Genomic DNA, 20,162 nt, shown 5'->3' with positions numbered 1-20,162 from the left:
ACATAGACAGTACATAGCTTGCAACAGAAACAACACAATATTGTAACATTATCTCTACCTTTTCTGGAATGCATTTTACACATGTCTTACACGCAGGCATTTCCTTGTGAAGCATGTACTTGACGACACTGTAGTGTCCATTTTCACAGGCATGGTACAAGGCTGACTTGGAATCAAAGTCCAAAGTGTCAGGATCGAAGGCGTGATGGAAATGTTGATTGCCATCAGTTGTGTGATTAATTTGCATCAGTGCTTGATCAGGGTATGGAAACTCCAGCAATAAGGAAACAATATCTAGTTTACCATTCATGGCAGCATAATGTATGGCAAGTCTTCCGTTGGGGCAACGCAACGCTGCGTTTTCTGGATATTTCTGGAAAGAGAAGAAACAATGATGCACGAATGAGTTAACTGTTAAGATTTTCAATGTAAAATTATGTTAGGCATTATAAGCATCAATCATCATCATCATTACCATCGTCGTTTAACATCTGCATTCCATGTTGGCATGGGTTGGATGGTTTGACTTGAGGTCTGGCAAGCCAGAGGGCAACACCAGGCTCCAATCTGATCTGGCAAAGTTTCTACAGCAGGATGCCCTTCCTAACACCAACCACTCCAAGATTGGTTGCTTTTTACATGCCACCAGTACAGGAGCCAGTCAGGGGGCACTGGTCTCAACCATGTTCAGATGGTGCATTTTATGTGCCACCGGCACTGGAGCCAGTCAGGAGGGGGCACTGGTATCGATCACGTTTGGATGGTACTTTTTACATGCCACCAGCATGGGAGCCAGTCAGGGGACAATGTTCAGATGGTGCATTTTACGTGTGTGTGTGTGTGTGTGTGTGTGAAGTGTATGTGTGTGTGTGTGCCTTTATGTCTGTGTTTGTCCTCCGCTACTGCTTGACAATCAGTGTTGGTGTGTTTACATCCACGTAACTTAGCATTTTGGCAAAAGAGACTGATAGAATAAGTACTAGGCTTAAGAAAATAAATTAGTCCTATGGGTTGATTTGCTCAACTAAAACCCTTCAAGGCAGTGCCCCAGCATGGCTGCAGTCAAATGACTGAAACGAGTAAAAGATAAAAGATAATCAAATACGATAACCCCATAATCAAAAAGTAATGTTTCAAGTCAGTTAAGGGGTTCGCTTCCTACCTCTGCACCCCTTGTTCTGACCGTTTGACCACAAAGAGCAATTTATATAAATAAGTAATGGTTTATCTTACCTCAAGCAACAACAGGGTCACTTCCAAATGGCCTTCTTCACAGGACACATGTAATGGAGATTTATCACCAAAGCTGACACTATCCACTTCCAGATTAATTGTTAGTAAAAGGCGAACCAGATCTTTCTCTCCTGATCTGCATACACTGGAAAAGAAAAAAAATATTACATATATATATATGAGAGAGAGAGAGAGGGGGGAGAGAGAGAAAGGGTAATATAGTGATAACTGAATGTCCTTAAATAATAACCTTTACACTTTGCATATTGATTCGATATTTCTACTTTACCAAGCCTTCATACTTTGGTGGGGTCTTTTTATATATATATATATATATACTCTTTTAACTCTTTTACTTGTTTCAGTCATTTGACTGCGGCCATGCTGGAGCACCACCTTTAATCGAGCAACTCGACCCCAGGACTTATTGTTTGAAAGCCTAGTACTTATTCTATCGGTCTCTTTTGCCGAACCGCTAAGTAACGGGGACATAAACACACCAGTATCGGTTGTCAAGCAATGCTAGGGGGACAAACACAGACACACAAACACACACACGCATATATATATATATACACATATACGATGGGCTTCTTTCAGTTTCCATCAACCAAATCCACTCACAAGGCTTTGATCGGCCCGAGGCTATAGTAGAAGACACTTGCCCAAGGTGCCACACAGTGGGACTGAACCCGGAACCATGTGGTTGGTAAACAAGCTACTTACCACACAGCCACTCCTATATACATATATATATTATGCACACACGCATGCATGCACACACACACTCTTGTCTTTATGATTTTATTTTGCTGAAATTGGTTCAGTCAAAAGTTGATTACTTTCTCATGTCATATTCAATAAAAAATATGAGTTCAAAGTTTTATATTTACACATACATACGTGTGTGTGTGTGTGTGTGTGTGTGTGTGTTATGTGTGTGACGGTAGAGGCCCAGTGGTTAGGATGCTGCACTCACAATCACAAGGTTATGGATTGGATTCCAAGAATGACTGGTATGCCCCGTTCTTAAGTAAAACACTTTGTTTCACATTGCCCCATTTCATTCAGCTGTAAAAGGGTGACCATGCAATGGACTATATATTCCGATCAGGGGAAATGTTGGCCTGGTCACCTATCCAGCAGGGAGGCATCATACGAAAGCCAAAACCATGCAAAGTGCAGTGTGACCAGCGATGTGTAACAACATCCCATAGTCTCATTGATCACGTGATCTTGTAATGTGTGTATATATATATATATATATATATATACATATGTATGTATTTATGTATGCGCCATCATCATCATTTATCATCTGTTTTCCATGCTGTCATGGGTTGGATGGTTTGACTAGGGCTGACAAGACCAGGAGCCACACCAGGTCCCATTGTTTTGACATCATTTCTACAGTTGGATCACCTTCCTAACACCTACCATTTTACAAAATGTGGCAGCTGTCTTTTACATGCTACCATCACCAGAGCTTTTTGGCTGTTTGCAGGATGAAATACGGAGTGGAGAGAATGTTGACAGGGTAGAGCATGAAGGTGTGTGTGTGTATACATATATATATATAACCCATGCTAGCATGGAAAACGGACGTTAAACGATGATGATGATCATCATGAAATATATATATATATATATATATATATATATATATATATATATGTATTTTATTGTGTCTGGGGAGATTCATTCCTTTTTAGTGCCTTATTACTTAACACCCTCACTGGTCCAATTTCCACTCATTTACTTATCTGTAAATAAGTAAATGAGTGGAAATCAAACCAGTGAGTGTGTTAAATAACAAGGCACTAAAAGAGAATGACTCTCCCCAGACCCAATAAAATATGCTTCAACACACGAATTCACATAAAGAATCTTGCAAACCAAATACAAAAACAAAATATATACATACATCTATATATATATACATAGCAAAAACATTAAACTTGTGAGTGATTAACTAGCTCCCCAGTTTAGTCTTTTTCTACATGTAATCTGTTATTTTATCTAATTATGGAGACCTGTGAAAGGTCACTGAAGCTGCAACACACAAGTTCTCTTTGCGGTTTTCACTTTTGATATACAAAGATGCACATGGAGTTCTAAATATCAAAATGTCAGTTATATGTCATACTAATTAAATTGCATCATACAGTTATGCGTATATAAACATATCCAAAACTGCATTGGGTTTAACATCAACACAAGGAAAGGGAAGACATGGAAGGTCACAGCCAACACAGGCAACACCTTTTGGAAGGGTCCAAAGGTTGTCAAGGGATACAGAGAAAACATAGAACACAAAACTTGTTGAGAATGCTGGAGGATAACAGCCGCACAATATGCAAACATGCACAGTACAGACTGCTTAATTAATAAATATATATATATATGGGTGCAGGAGTGGCTGTGTGGTAAGTAGCTTGCTTACCAACCACATGGTTCCGGGTTCAGTCCCACTGCGTGGCACCTTGGGCAAGTGTCTTCTACTATAGCCTCGGGCCAACCAAGGCCTTGTGAGTGGATTTGGTAGACGGAAACTGAAAGAAGCCCGTCGTATATACATATGTGTGTTTGTGTGTCAGTGTTTGATACCCCAACATCGCTTGACAACCGATGCTGGTGTGTTTATGTCCCCGTAACTTAGCGGTTCGGCAAAAGAGACCGATAGAATAAGTACTAGGCTCGCAAAGAACAAGTCCTGGGGTCGATTTGTTCGACTAAAGGCGGTGCTCCAGCATGGCCGCAGTCATATGACTGAAACAAGTAAAAAAGTAAAGAGAGTATATATATATATATTGTTGTTGGCATCCTTTTTGTATCGGGAGACAATGGAGTTGCGCATAGAATAATCCAGTCCAGCTTTTACATTCCATGTCCTAATACATCTCCTGCTGTGGCTGTGTAGTCCTATCCTGGACAAACACTCCCTCTGGCAGGTGCTGCAAATGTAGCGAAGACTTATCCTGGCTGATTGTAATGTCATAGTTTCTTGTTGACGTCTTTTCTTGTCTTTCCATTTCTCCTCTCTCTCTCTGTCACTTCTTTGTGTTCCCTCTTTTACGGTACGTCGCCAATCTCTATGGTTGCTGGCAACTGCTTCCCAGTTGCTAATATTGATGTTGCAGGCCTTCATGTCCCTTTTGCAAACACATATATATATATATTTAACCGTTTGCATTATAATCATTTTAACCTCTGGTCATTTTGGGTGCACTTGAAGTCAACCAGGGGTTAAAACAATATGCAAATGTTTAATAAAAAATATGAGACCCTGCACTTGTATTTTGTGTAGAGTACAATGTAGGAAAGTAATAAACTTTGACTGAACCAATTCCAGCAAAACATTAAGATAAACACACACACACACACATGTTTATGAGACCCTCCCAAAGTATGCACAAAAACAGTCAATACAAGTCACATGTGTTAAGGAAAGACAAATTCATGTCTGCAAAGACACAGGAAAACTATTCAATTCATGCCAGTCGGTTGCTTACCAAAGTCAAAAGCTCTCATGAACAAGGCATGTTTTAGTCATTCCCTGATGAGAAAAGCTTCAACCAAGACCAAAAGTCTAACAGGAGAAATAGCAAATGGTTACTGCAGATCTTTCTGATTTCCTGAGAAGTGATGCAAACATAGATCCCAGGAATTGTGACAGTTTGAGGAATGGTGACTAACATAGGTTATATCATTCTATCTCACATCTTTCCACGTGGTATTAGAATTAATGCTGATGGATACATCGAGGTGCTGGAGACAGTCATTAAACCCTACATGAATGAAGAATGCAATGGAAGGCTATACATTCTCAGCACATTCTCATAACAAGATTCAGCACATTCTCATAAAGCTCATGTAATCCAAGAATGGTTGTCAAACAATTTTTATAATCAGGTAACACCAAAACTTGTGGCCTCCAAGCTCATCAGTTTAAATCCCATAGACTACTATGCTTAGAGCATTCATTATCATCATCATTATTGTTTAACGTCCGCTTTCCATGCTAGCATGGGTTGGACGGTTCAACTGGGGTCTGGGAAGCCAGAAGGCTGCACCAGGCCCAGTCTGATCTGGCAGTGTTTCTACAGCTGGATGCCCTTCCTAACGCCAACCACTCCGTGAGTGTAGTGGGTGCTTTTTACGTGCCACTGGCACAGGTGCCAGACAAGGCTGGCAAACGGCCACGATCGGATGGTGCTTTTTACATTCCACCGGCACGGAACGTGGAAAACTAACTGACACCCTCCAAATACCATAGCTTCACTGAAGGTTGCCATTGTCCAGGTAGAGTCCAAAACAAACAAGGACTATTTAATGCAGACATATCACTGATTCACATCTTGTATTAAAGCAGTTATCAAAGCTCAAGGCAGATTCATTATTATAATATTATAAGAAAGATTGTCAAAATGTGTGCACAAATTTTTAGTAAAATACATTTGGTAATTTGCTAGATTAGATTTGTTTTATTAAATTATCGAATATATTCTCAAACACCTCCCACACTGTATTTTAATATTAACATTAAACCAGAAATCACAGATGCAAGGAATAAATCAAAGAAAATTAATTCATGATTCCAATGTGGGTCATTCGGGCCATTGCACTACGGAGGAACCTCTAGGTGACTCTGATCATGCTATGATCATCGCCAATCTGGCTCTTGCGGGCAACAAAAACCTGAACCATCTCCAATCTGCTTCCTTCGATTGGAAGAGAGCAGATTGGAACCTGTACCACACTGAACTACAGCACCCAAACTGGCGTGAATTCTACAACTCTGGAGATGTGAATACTATACTCCAGAGTATTCTGGACTCAATATGAGCAGCATGTGCAGTATCAGTGCCACATAAACAGAAAAAGAAGAACCGCCCCAAAAGGGCAATTTGGGAAACTTCAGCAGTCCGACTTGCCAGGAAGGAACGTCGGACTGCTGAACGGGAATACAAGTTGCATAAATCAGACACCAACAGGAAGAAGCGGAATAAATCTTCTAACCATCTCAAGCAAGTGACAAAAAAAGCAGTGCTTGAATTTGAACAGTGCATAGCAGCCAATCTTGACAGCAAGGTTTTCTGGAAATATGTACATTCAAAGCAGAGACCTCACTCTCCAGTGGGCCCTCTTCGCAACCCTCACACAAACCAGATCACTGACGACCCCAAGGAATGCGCAGAACTCATTGCCGAGTGCTATGCAAACATATTCACTGTTGAAAGTCAAAATGTACCATCTTCACCATCACTAACAGCAAATCCATAACAACTATGGAATTTACACCTGCAATGTTGCGACGTCACCTTCAAAATAAGCGCAACTATTCCTCCCCTGGTCTCGATGGAGTTACATACCTGCTTCTCAAACGTGGCAGGTACTTCCTTTTACACCAGCTTTCTATTTTCTTCCAGTACTGTCTCAACAATGGTGTTACTCCGGAGCAGTGGAAAACTGCCAGTGTCATTCCTCTGTTCAAAAAGGGCGACCGCACATCACCTGTCAACTATCGCCCAGTCAGTCTCACTAGCTGTATTGCAAAACTGATGGAATCGTGTGTCAGAGAAACACTCTGGAACTTCTGGAGCTCTCACAGTCTCATCCGACCCTCACAATATGGATTTGTCCCTAACTCCAGCTGCAGTGATCAGCTTGTCGAGTTCCTTGAGGACATTACTCAGATCACTGACAGTGGCTCATGGGTGGATGTTGTCTACCTTGACTTGCTAAGGCTTTCAACTCTGTGCCACACAAAAGGCTTATGGTGAAACTCTCTGCAATGGATGTTGGGGATGACCTTTTTAACTGGTTGAAATCCTTCATCCTCAGCCGAAAGGGGTAGTCACAGTTCTTGTACAGCACTCTACACCATATGAGATGTCATCGGGTGTACCACAGGGATCTGTCCTTGGTCCCCTCTTGTTTGTGCATACATTAATGACATAGATGCCAATTTAAAGAATGCCACAGTATTGAAATATGCAGACGACATCAAGCTGTACCTTGAAATCAAGAGGACAGATCCTGATGTCTACAACTCTTTCCTGCAATCAGACCTAGACACAATGCAGCAATGGATCACAGACTGGCAACTGAAACTGGCTGTGGACAAGTGTACCACCATGCATTTTGGGAGAAAAAACCCTGCGTCCACATACTCCCTCCACAACACTGATATCAAGAAATCCTCTTGCGAGCGTGACCTAGGCATCACTGTCAGCAGTGATTTGCGTTGGACAAAGCATATCTCTAAAATTGTCAAGAAGGCCGAGGGTGTCTTGGCATCACGCAGCAAGACTTTTGTTAGCTGCTCTCCAGCCATCTATTTAAAACTGTATGCAGCTATGGTACGACCACACTTGGAATTCGCATCATCAGTTTGGAACCCCTATCTTGCTCAGAACATTGACCTCCTGGAATCTGTCCAGAGACGTGCAACCAAACGCATACCCTCCATCAGACACCTACCATATTCTGAGCGCCTTGTTTCCCTGGGCATGGATTCACTGAAGCTCCGGCGTCTGGCGACGGACTTGGTAAACACCCACAAAGTTATAAACCACCTCACCAACAACAACACTGAACACCTTTTGATCTCCATGTGTCTAACACACATGGACATGCCTACAAAGTCAGAAAACAACACAGCTCCCATGACTTTCGGAAACATTTTTTCACGCTCAGAGTTGCTGAAGCATGGAATAAACTGCCTGCGTCAGTTGTTGACTGCCATGACACTGCATCCTTAAGGCCCTCATGCTTTCCGAAATCCGCCGAAACTACACCTGATTAAAATACACTTTAGATGAGTTGTAGTGCACCTGAGCACTGTACACAATTATTATTATTATTATTATTATTATTATTATTATTATCACTGTTCTATATTCTATAGTGCTTGCATACTAACAAAGCAATACTTACCACAAAAGAGTCTTGTTGTATTTCATGGCGCTAATGATAGATTCTGCACGATCACCGATTTTCTCCCGTAACTCCATAGCTCTCATCATATCTCCTTGTTCACAAGCTAATAAAAACTCTGTAAAAAAAAAAAAAGTATTCAAGAATTTTGTGGAAATAAGATTCCAAGTTTAGAAGTTTTTAACCCATCATTAAAACATAAATACATGAATTCATAATTTTATTCATCTCCTCTTCGGTTTCTCACCAGGTAAAGCATGTTGTTGATGCTGTTGCTTAACGCAACCCCAGGTGAACCCTGACAGAACAAACCCATGATCAAAAGCCTTTTGGCCATAACCATTTTGTCTCTGTTTTCACACAGAATGTACCTAGGAATACAATATCCAAAGTGTCCTTCTCATTTATAAGTGAAGAGGCTGTGATGTGAAAGAAATTTGGTTGCTATTTCTAGCAAGTCAGAAAAAAACCACATAGAGGAGGCATCGTGTGGCTGTTCTAATTTAAAGTGGTAAAAATGATTGAATAGATCAATATAGGTGCATGCATGACTGCATGGGTAAGAAGCTTACTCTACAACCACAAGGTTTCCGGTTCAGTCCCACTGCATGGTATCTTGAGCAAGCATCTTCTGCTATAGCACCAGGCAGAGCAGTGTCTTGTGAATGAATCTGGTAGATAGAAAGTGGAAGCCCATCATGTGTGTGTGTTTGTGTTTGTCTGTTTGTTCCCCACTGCCACTTGACAACCGGTGTTGGTTTGTTAATTTCCCTGTAACTTGGTGGTTCAGCATAAGAGACTAGGGTCGATTTGTTTGACTAAATCCTTCAAGGCCATAATCCAACAGGGCCGCAGTCCAATGATTGAAACAAGTAAAAGAGAAAAGACTGGACTGCTGCTGCTGCTGCCACTTCTACTACTACTACTACTACTACCACCACCACCACCACCACCACCACCATTGTAGCTTGGGGTAGAGCATATCGGGTATATTTTTTTGAGGATATGAGACATCTTGGCATTGCTTATTTAGTGCCACTCATTCAACATAACTTATTTGACATCAGATGCTTTAATGTCTCTACTCATTCTTCCTCTCACTCTTTACTTGTCTCTCTTTCACTGGTGCACATGTGTGAGTGTGTTTGCCACCAGTGCTAAAAAGTACTGTCGCCAAAAAATGTTCAATATCCAGTCAGCTGTGACAAACCATTGGCATCTACATAACTATACCTAATCTTCTGAGTCCAACTTTTAGATTAGTGCTAGAAAAGGTACCAGCTGTAGAAACCATGCAAAAACTTTGACATGGTACTCCAGCTTGTCAGATCCTGTGAAACAACCCAGCCAATAACAGCAAGGAAAAAAAAAATTGATGGTGATGATGATGGTGCTACTGCTACTGGCGTTGGTGATGATGATGATCCAAGGGCAGGCCGTGAATAGGTATAAAAAAAAAAAAAAAAGGAAATGTTTCATGTTTGCATTCGACAGGTAAATATGTAATTTAAGAATTACAGGTAAACTTACATTAAATATTCCAGATGATGGCCATAGCAACATTTAAACATGTGAACGTTCTGGTTACTGATGCAAAGAGAGAAAAAAAACAAGAAACTTAAAAAAACCAACTCACCATCAGCTATTTTAACCCATTTTGCAGTTCTTTTCGCTAAAAGAAAGGAAAAAAAAAAGAGAAGAAAGGCGAGTTATGATTAATAATGAAGAAAAATGTACACACACATATCTATAAACAAATATTGATTTATGGCAGGAACTTGTGCAAAAAAAATCATTGTGCAGATAATAACCTGACTTTCCATGGCCCAAGCTACGTATCAATAAATGATTAGCACTTTAGCACTATGAACTAATCATATATTTATTGATCCAGAAAATCTGGTACCTGGTTTCTCAGAGCTCAGTGACCTGACGTATTTAGAAAGACAACAGCACAAGCATTTTGGTACCTGAATAATGGAAGAATTGTAGTCACAAAGAGTCACAACAACGGCAGAGTTACATCAAATAGAGAGTCACAACAACTGCAGATCTACAATGGTGGTACAACCACAATGTTGTTGTAACAACAGCTGCAAAGTCTTAATTCTGGAAGAGTCACAACTATTGTGGAGTCACAACAATGGCAGCAGCATATTGATGACAGAGTCACAACAGTAGTGAAATTCCAATGATGCTGTCATGACAATTATAGAGTCACAATAACAGTGGAGTCTCAACAACAGTAAACTCATATTGACTGTTATTAATCCACAATGCTGAAAAGAACTTGCCCACCACAACAGAATTAATAGTCTAAAATAAACAGGCCATGCAAAAAGCATCTGGTACTCGTGTCACATAGAAAAGCACTGGTGATAGTACCATGTAAGAAGCAACCAGTACACTCTGTAAAGTGGTTGGCATCAAGAACGGCATCCAGACTATGGACCCTGGTGCAGGCCCTGGTCTTGCCAGCTCCTGTCAAGCTGTCCAACCCACCCATGCCAGCATGGAAAACAAACATTAAATGGTGATGGTGATGATGATGATGATGATGATGATGGTGATGATGAATTGTTGCAGATTCAAAAGGCTAGCAGAATCACAACACGAGTAGAATGACAATGATGCAGCACAACAACTAATGCAAAACTTCATTGTGATCACAACAATTGCAGAATCCCAGCAGCTTATTACATCATTTCTATTATGTCCTTATTTACTTAACAGAGTAGACATAATGAAGCATAAGGGGACAGTTCTTATCCCCTTCAGTTTGCTTAACTGACAATAGGTTCCATAAGTAATTCAAGAAAAAGCAGAAGGTATGGCATCCAGGGCACCAGATGTTGCCTGGTCCCTGTTGCAAGGTGGTGATTTGTGGTCCCTCAACACTCCTAAGAGCTATGCCAGCAAAGTGCAAGCTCCTGGTGTGGTATCCCATACTGGACACACCAGAGAACAGAGGACAAACTAATATGAAACACCACTTCCCAGAGTTTGTGTAGGGCCAAGACCCCTACCCCGAAAAAGCAAAGTTGCAGAAGCAACAATAATAATCAGAAACCAGCAAGACTTGAGAAAGGATATCCCAGAGTAGGGAACAGTGGAGAAAGGTCATTGGCAGCCTATGGTTCAAGGGGGCAAAAAAACTTAAGAATTTAAGTAATGGCATCCAACAGTAAACACTAGTAAGCTTTACAGCAATGGGTTGCATTTGCAACACATCTCCAGGACAAGAAACATCAGAGCCACAGGAAGGGCACTGGACTCATCACTAGCCTCCATTTACACACTTGCCAATTTGGCAATGAAGATGCTGGTTACAGAAGAGAATTATCTCTTGCAGCCTGTGTAACCAACTTCCAGCTAGAAGAGCCAACAGGTTCCTATATGGTCACTAGAAATAGCAGTCAAATTGCCTTTCAATTACATTCTGTCATCATAAATAAACAAACAAATGACCCCCAAAATCACATTCTACTGACTTCAAAATGAGGAGAAAGATATACTTTTCTACTCTAGGCACAAGGCCCGAAATTTTGTGAGGAGAGAACCAGTTCATTAGATCAACCCCAGTACGCAACTGGTACTTAATTTATCGACCCCGAAAGGATTAACGGTAAAGTTGACCTTGGTGGAATTTGAACTCTGAACGTAAAGACAGATGAAATACCAGTAAGCATTTCGCCCGGTGAGCTAACACTTCTGCCAACTTGCTGCCTTATGAGGAGAAAGATATAACTAGAAAAGAGGGGCTAGATGGCCACAATTGGAATGCCCTGCTTAACCAGGGTCCAACAAAAAGCTAAACAGCAACAGCTATTACTACTACTACTACTAGTAGCAGCAGCAGTAGTAGTTGTAGCAGTAGTAGCAGGGCTGCCAATGGCTCAACACATGCAATATCATATTGACATAACTATCTCCAGTTCAGTAATTCAATTTAATAAACAGAGTTATTCATTTGTTATCCTAACAACTTTTTTCCAATCCTTTCACTTCAAAATGTCAACCATCTGGAATTGGCTTCCAGCTCATGTTTCAGTTTTTTTTTTTTTTCTCATCCCCACAGACATTGCTTTGTAAATATGTTCAAACTGAATTTAAACCTTATCAATTTCTGCAGTCTTAGAAACACTTGCAAAGTTCTTCGTACAATTACTTCTTCCTGATTATGCCATTAAAAAATAATTTAATTCATTAACCCATTAACTGCCAAATTCTTTTATTCATATTTTTTGGCTTTGCCAGGTGTCTTAGAAGTTAAAATAATATATAGTATTTAAATTTTCTTCATATGTGGATCATTTGGGAAATTAAGATAAATTTTTCAAAAGTCCCAAATTGGGATAGCTGAAGAAAAGCATCCTTATCCTTTTCTATTCAATTGCAATAATAAACATTTTAGTTTTTTTGAAACTATAGTATCAAATGCAAATGTGTATGAAATATATATGAATGATATAATAGATGGGAAATGCAAAAAAAAAAAAAACGTTTTCAAAACAGTCAATTTTTCTGTAGTTCAAAAATTGCGATTTATGACATAAAATGTCCTCTAGAATCAGCCGGAGCTCATAACGACAAACTTTAACTCCTAAATATTGTTAAACACACCTCTGCAAATGCAATGTACTTAAGCAATTCATTTTAAATATTACGAACAACTGGTAGTGAGACTGTTTTTAGCAGATCCCCAAATGGGGCTCATGGCAGGCAATGGGTTAAAAGGTAATGATGTTAATTAAATAACCACAAGGGATTTACCTTTCTCTCTTAATAAACAGCTGTAGATCTCCACATCCCCTCGCAGTTCAGCAATTTTCACTGGGGTCAAGTTGAATACATTTAAGGCATTGAGGTCAGCGCCAGCATCAAGAAGGGTGACAACAATGTCCTTGAAGCCTTTCTCCACAGCAACATGGAGTGGTGTCTGCAACAGAAGAAATACATGTTTAACCCTTTAGCATTTAATCTGGCCATATCCTGCCCAAATATTCTGTCTGTTTTAAGTTTAAACTGACCAGATCCAATTTCTTACCCATACACTACAATATCCTTTTTCTACTCTAGGCACAAAGCCTGACATTTTAGGGGAGGATTCCAGTCAATTAGATCAACCCCAGTACGCAACTGGTACTTAATTTATCGACCTAGTAAAGATGAAAGGCAAAGTCGACCTCGGCGGAATTTGAACTCAGAACGTAAAGCCAGACAAAATATTGCTAAGCATTTTGCCCAGCATGCTAACATTTCTGCCAGCTCGCTGCCTTCCATACACTACAATATCATTCTAAAAAAATATACAAACACATCACTGAAATGTTTTTGTGGAAATTGGAGGTATAAGAATAATGTTGTTTTCATGTGTTTCTAGAATTGGGGTTTATTCGGTTATAGGGGCTGGTTAATTGTCTAACGCTAAATATGCTTTATTAGGCTCTGTTCGTTTGGTTATTCAAAGCATTTCTTATGAAGCTACAAGATAATAATTCAAAACATTGTGAATAGATATGCATTACATTTGACAGAGTAATCTGAGTGCTAAGGGTTAAAGAGTATATTTCATACAACTCCAAACATATAAACATACACACAGACACATACATACACGCATGCAGGAAAAACAATTGAAGGAGCTTTCATGTGGTTGCTCAATGAGAAAACAATGTCAGCCTGATGTTGAAAGACCTGAAACCCCAACCCCAACTCCCCAGAAACACCACTGATGATACTTCAAGAGCATCTGTGAGATTTATCTTGGAAGTAGTGAGCAAGTATCTTCTATTATGGCCCTCATCTGACCAGTGCTTTCTGAGTGAATATGGGAGGCAAAAAACTGTGTGGAAGCCTACTTCAACATCTGGCATAAAACCACTTCCCCCAAAACTGTTTCCCCACTCAATTGAGGGGGTCTTGTCTTATGGGTTACTTGGTGACCTCACCAATGCCAAAGCCACATAAAAAACACCCATCACACCGTGAAGTGGTTGGTGTTTGGAAAGGAATCTAGCTACAGAAACCAAGCCAAAGCTGACACTGGAACTTGAAGCAGTTCTTTGGTTCACCAGCTCACGTCAAACCATCCAACCGATACCAGCATGGAAAATGGACATTCAAAGGTAGTTATGATGATGCTGATCAAACAGTCATACAATATGGAAGACAAAGAATTCACAGATATAGATATTTGAAAACTTTTAAGAGTAGATATCAGAGAACCAAATAATTCTCTGTGACAAACACAGGTTTTGTTTGCTTTGCTAATTCTTGTTTAAAAAAAGAAAAGATTTTTTTTTCAAACTATCAACTGTTTTAACCCTTTAGCACTCAGATTATTCTATCAAACATAACACTTATTTATTCTTTTCGTTTTGAATTAATTATGCATTATCTTGTAGCTTTGAGATTTCAATGATAATGATGATGATGATTATCATCATCTAATGTCCGTTGTCCATGCTGGCATGTGTTGGACATTTCAGCTGATATACCCTCCAGCCTTCATCAGATGTCTTGCGGAAATTTTGAACCTGGGTTCTCATCCCTAAGGTATTTTTTGATGTTATTATTATTATTATTGTTATTTTTTTTTCTTTCTTTCTTCAAATTTTCTTCTGTTTCTCGCCGAGTGTTTTCCGTACACCTAGGGCAGAGAAGCTCATTGTATGCATTCTCAGATTACATGCGCAAATTCACAGGTAAAATATGTATTTAAAAATTAATAAATAAATAAATTCATGAATGGATGTTGTTTTCACAGCGATAATGCTCTTCTCAGTATAAGAGCCGTTCCAGTTAATAAGATTTTTGGCACTTCCTGTAGGGATGGTAAGCCTGGTATCATTTTCAAATAGGTTTCAGTACCTTTTTTTATCATTCCTAGAGATCCTACAATCACTGGTACTGTAGTCCCCTTGAGATGCCACATTTTTCAATTTTTTCAATTTCTATTATTATCATTATTATTGTTATTATTATTATTATTATTGTTATTATTATTATTATTGTTATTATTATTATTATTATTATCATTATCATTATTATTATCATTATCATTATTATTACTATTATCATTATTATTACGATTATCATTATCATTATTATTATTATCATTATTATTATTATTACTTAGGTCACTGCCTGGAATTGAACTTGGAATCTTGGGGTTAGTAGCCTGCACTCTTAACCACTACGCCAAATGAGGACAAATATCCATCAAATGTAAATAATGTAAATATTGTAATATTTATTACAATATAGATTAATTCAAAACAGTGTGAACAAATAAGCATTACACGTGACAGAACAATCCAAATGCTAAAGGGTTAAACCATAGAACCTGGGGTGGTTTCAGGCAGTTTGGTATCAAAAGGGTTAACATCCACTTTTCCATGCTTGCATGGGTTAAACAAGGTTCAGTGAGACAGATCTTTTATGGCCAGATGCCACTCTAGCTGCCAACCCTCAACCGTTTGCTAGGAAGGTAATATTTCCCCCTATGGCTTTACATGTTTCCACAGAAGACTGGAAATGAAAGATATCACTTGAAATCAAAACAAAGAAGCACCCACACATACACACAGGCTTCTTCCAGTTTCTGTCTACAAATCCACTCACAAGGCTTTTGATCAGCCTAGGGCTATAGCAGAAGACATTTGTCGAAGGTGCCACACAATGGGTCTAAACTCAAAACCACACAGCCATGCCAGCACCAATATACCATAATCTACAAATTTCCTTGCTTTCCATTTTTCTAACCAGACTTTGACCCAATTATTTCTTTTGTTACAAAGAACCTAACTCATCTCTCGTCTATTTTAAGAATACCATTATTTATTCATTTAGCTATTAGACACCACCTTCATGTCTACAAATTTGGAACAATTCCCAGATAGCCAGAGTGTTTTTAAATCTGTATGAACCCAACTGAAATGTTTGATATCATAAATTGTTTGGAGTAGAATAATATACAATCATCATCATCATCATCATCACATCATCATCATCATCATCATCCTCATCATTTAACATCCGCTTTCCATGCTGGCATGGGTTGGACGGCTTGACTGAGGACTGGTGAGCCAGAGGCTGCACCAGACTCCAATCTGATCTGGCAAAGTTTCTACAGCTGGATGCCCTTCCTAATGCCAACCACTCCGAGAGTGTAGTGGGTTCTTTTACGTGCCAACAGATGTTAAATGATGATGATGACAACAATGATGATGATATATTTAAACATTTGGGAAAAATGATAAGAGTTATTTAACTAAAAACAATGATGTTCCTTACATCTCCTTCTGCAACAATGCCAGCTGATTACATACATACATATACATATATATATATATATATATATATATATATATATATATTATATATATATATATATATATATATTCAGGCCTATTCCCCATATGTTAGGAGTGGGGAGCAACAGCAAGACACACGCCAAGCAGTCCATTCATTTCCCAGCTCAAAGGGGCGAACCCCATTCCATGCTCAGATCAAGGCATAGAACGCAACCCTAATATCAGCAGCAGGGCCCGACAGTATCTGCTGGTTTACCCTCGCCACATCATGCTGGTTCTGTACCTGTTTGAGCAACATCAAAATTCACTCATCCATCCACAAATACTCTCCAAGTTTTCCTATCATTTATAAACTCTCTCACCTCTCTCACTCCAACGCCTCTAACCATCAAAGCTTTCCTCACTCCATCCATCCACACAAACTGAGGTCTGCCTCTGGTTCTGCTACCTACCACTTCATCACCCTCCTCACCAAACGCTCCTCATCCATTCTCTACATGTGACCAAACCACCTCGACATTCGACTATTCAATTTGGTTGTTAGTTTTCCTATCATTCCTGCTCGTCTTCGCACCTCCTCTTTCCTCATCCTGTCCATTCCTGTCACACCAACCATAGCCCTCAAACATCTCATCTCAAACACATCTAGTCACCTCCTTTCCGCCTCTCTCAGACCCCACGTCTCTGCACCATATAACATTGTCGGCACAATCACACCCTCATACACACCTCTTTTCGCTTTCATACTCAACCTTTTATCTCTCAGCATACCTTTCACAACTCCAAGTATCTTACTCCCCTCTCTCACTCTGTATCCCACTTCCTCTACCACCCACCACCCATCCACCGTCACATGTGATCCCAGATACTTAAAAACACTCACCTCCTCTAAAATCTCACCATTTATATTCACATCCATCCTACCAGCCATTCCATCTCTTGAACATCTCATCACCTTACTCTTAGCTACATTCACTTCCAGTTTCCTCCTCTCACACACTCTTCCAAGCGCTACAACCAGTCTCCTCAGTTGCTCTTCCGAATCTGCCACCAGTACTGTATCATCAGCAAACAACAACTGACTCACCTGCCATTTCTCTCCATTTTCTCCCTCCATTTGGACTCCCCTACAAGAGGTTCTAGCATTGACCTCTCTCACCACACCATCCATATATAAATTAAACATATGAAGGTATTCCATCGGTTACGACGAGTGTTCCTGTTGATCCGATCAATGGAACAGCCTGCTCGTGAAATTAATGTGCAAATGGCTGAGCACTCCACAGACACGTGTACCCTTAACGTAGTTCTCGGGGAGATTCAGCATGACACAGAGTGTGTGACAAGGCTGGCCCTTTGAAATAAAGGTACAACAGAAACAGGAAGAAAGAGTGAGAGAAAGTTGTGGTGAAAGAGTACAGCAGGGTTCACCACCACCCCCTGCCGGAGCCTCGTGGAGGTTTAGGTGTTTTCACTCAATAAGCACTCACAGCACCTAGTCTGGGAATTGAAACTGCAATCCTAAGACCGTGAGTTTGCTGCCCTAACCACTGGGCCATTGCGCCTCTAATTAAACATATATATTAAACTTATATATATACATGTATATATATTTCTTTTCCTCAACAGGCCCTGCCCTATTTAACATTGTCCCAAAACTGATTAAAGAGGAAAAGGATCCCATCATCTTTAAACGGAGTCTGGACAAATTTCTTCAAGGAATACCAGATAAGCCACCCATACCTGGATACAACTCACTCAACAAGAACTCACTACTTGAATGGACCATGATACTACAAAATTTGACTTAAACAGGATTTAGATAATCCTATCAGGCGGTGCTATTAAGTTAGACATGGCCTGGACCAATCTTTGGTTGAAACATATCTAAGTAAATATATATATATATATATATATATATAATATATGATCAATTTAAAAACCAGATATATCTGGAAGTTTCTTTATTGCATCCAGCAGTATTGTTGATTATTCACAACTCGTTGGAATTTTTTCTTTTACTCTTTTACTTGTTTCAGTCATTTGACTGCGGTCATGCTGGAGCACCGCCTTTGTTCGAGCAAATCGACCCCGGGACTTATTCTTTGTAAGCCCAGTACTTATTCTATCGGTCTCTTTTGCCGAACCGCTAAGTGACGGGGACGTAAACATACCAGCACCGGTTGTCAAGCAATGCTAGAGGGACAAACACAGACACACAAACATACACACATACACATATACATATATATACATATATACAACAGGTTTCTTTCAGTTTCTGTCTACCAAATCCACTCACAAGGCTTTGGTCGGCCCGAGGCTATAGCAGAAGACACTTGCCCAAGGTGCCACATAGTGGGACTGAACCTGGAACCATATGGTTGCTTAGCAAGCTACTTACCACACAGCCACTCCTGCGCCTATATATGGAACATGCAATCTTTTTGTCTTTAACTTTTACTTGTTTCAGTCATTGGATTTGTTTGAGGTTTTTTTCTATAATGGTAATCAATTGTACCTCATTTGCATATAGGATGTACTTCTTACAAAAAAAAAAACAATGTCTCAAAAAAAAAAATCACCCTGCGTCCTATATACGAAGCTGGGTCTCTCATAAGCTTTAAGGCAATAAGAACTTTTTTTTTTTGTTTCCTGTATATGTTCGGTTGAATTTGAGATGCATCTAATATCCCTGTGTGTCTTTTATGCCATCAAAGACATATAAAGTATATGCATGGGTATAACAGAACATTTGGGAAAAACGATGGATTTTGTTGAAGTATACATAAGGAATGTCTGGTATGATATTAGGTATTAAACCTCATTTATAAGATTCCTCCTACAGTATATATAGTACCAAAGATACCGAAACACCACCCCTCATCTCAGAATAGGAATGTGACACTTTTTTGCTTTTGTTTTTTCAATATTTCTGCTAATAATCTGAATTAATTACTCATCATTATAAAGCATAGGAATACACAAAACATTTCAGGAATGTTCTGAAAGATAGCCTAGATTACAAACATTATCATTATCTGTTTTTATTTGTCTAATTTGGACAAATCTACAATTACAATAATTTGCATTAAAACTTGTGTTTTTATCTTTTTCTGCTTCATTAATTTTTTACTTCTAAATTACTAAAATGTATACTTGTTCTGTGAGGAATTTTATTTTTTGTACAAAAAAATTCATTATTATAAAACTATATGTTTTTCAACATTACAGCTTTTTTCAAACAAAAAAAACACAAAAAAGTTACCTACCGAATTTAACTTAATTATAACCTTACGTCAATGCTAGTGTTTCATTAATTAGGATTATGATAATTAAAGAATCAATACTATTGTTTCGTTAATTAGGATTATAATAATTAAAGACTGAATTTGTAAGTTTGCTCCCACCAACCATCTCTGTTACTCTCTATCACTGTTGTTCACTACTGTCACTCTGTCTCTCTTCCATCATACCACAACACAGACTGGCAAAGTACTGGATCTGTCCTTATTTAATGCACCTCTTACTATCCCTCTTCTTTAGTGCTCTCTCTCTCTCTCTCTCTCTCTCCTCATTATGTCTTCCCTTTTATTCAGCATTGACATCCATCACTCTCACTTTTTCCCTCCCTCATACACACATACATACACACACACACACACATATAGA

General features: G+C 39.3%; 1 protein-coding gene across 3 annotated transcripts in view; it reads right to left on the bottom strand.

Moving 5' to 3' along the window:
* Positions 1-20,162, bottom strand: part of LOC115220350 (leucine-rich repeat serine/threonine-protein kinase 1-like) — a 235,349-nt gene that overhangs the window by 163,182 nt on the left and 52,005 nt on the right. For all 3 annotated transcript variants that reach the window (XM_036509925.1, XM_036509926.1, XM_029790458.2), the window contains exons 4-8: positions 12,946-13,111; positions 9,809-9,844; positions 8,173-8,290; positions 1,234-1,378; positions 59-373 (exon numbers count right to left, since the gene is read on the bottom strand). In XM_036509925.1, the coding sequence (XP_036365818.1) occupies positions 59-373; positions 1,234-1,378; positions 8,173-8,290; positions 9,809-9,844; positions 12,946-13,111 (780 nt within the window). The remainder of the gene's footprint in view (positions 1-58; positions 374-1,233; positions 1,379-8,172; positions 8,291-9,808; positions 9,845-12,945; positions 13,112-20,162) is intronic.

This window comes from Octopus sinensis, linkage group LG16, assembly GCF_006345805.1.
Source record: "Octopus sinensis linkage group LG16, ASM634580v1, whole genome shotgun sequence".
Classification (NCBI taxonomy): Eukaryota; Metazoa; Mollusca; class Cephalopoda; order Octopoda; family Octopodidae; genus Octopus; species Octopus sinensis.
Note: the sequence above shows the minus strand (reverse complement) of the source record. Positions and strands in the feature narration are given on the sequence as shown.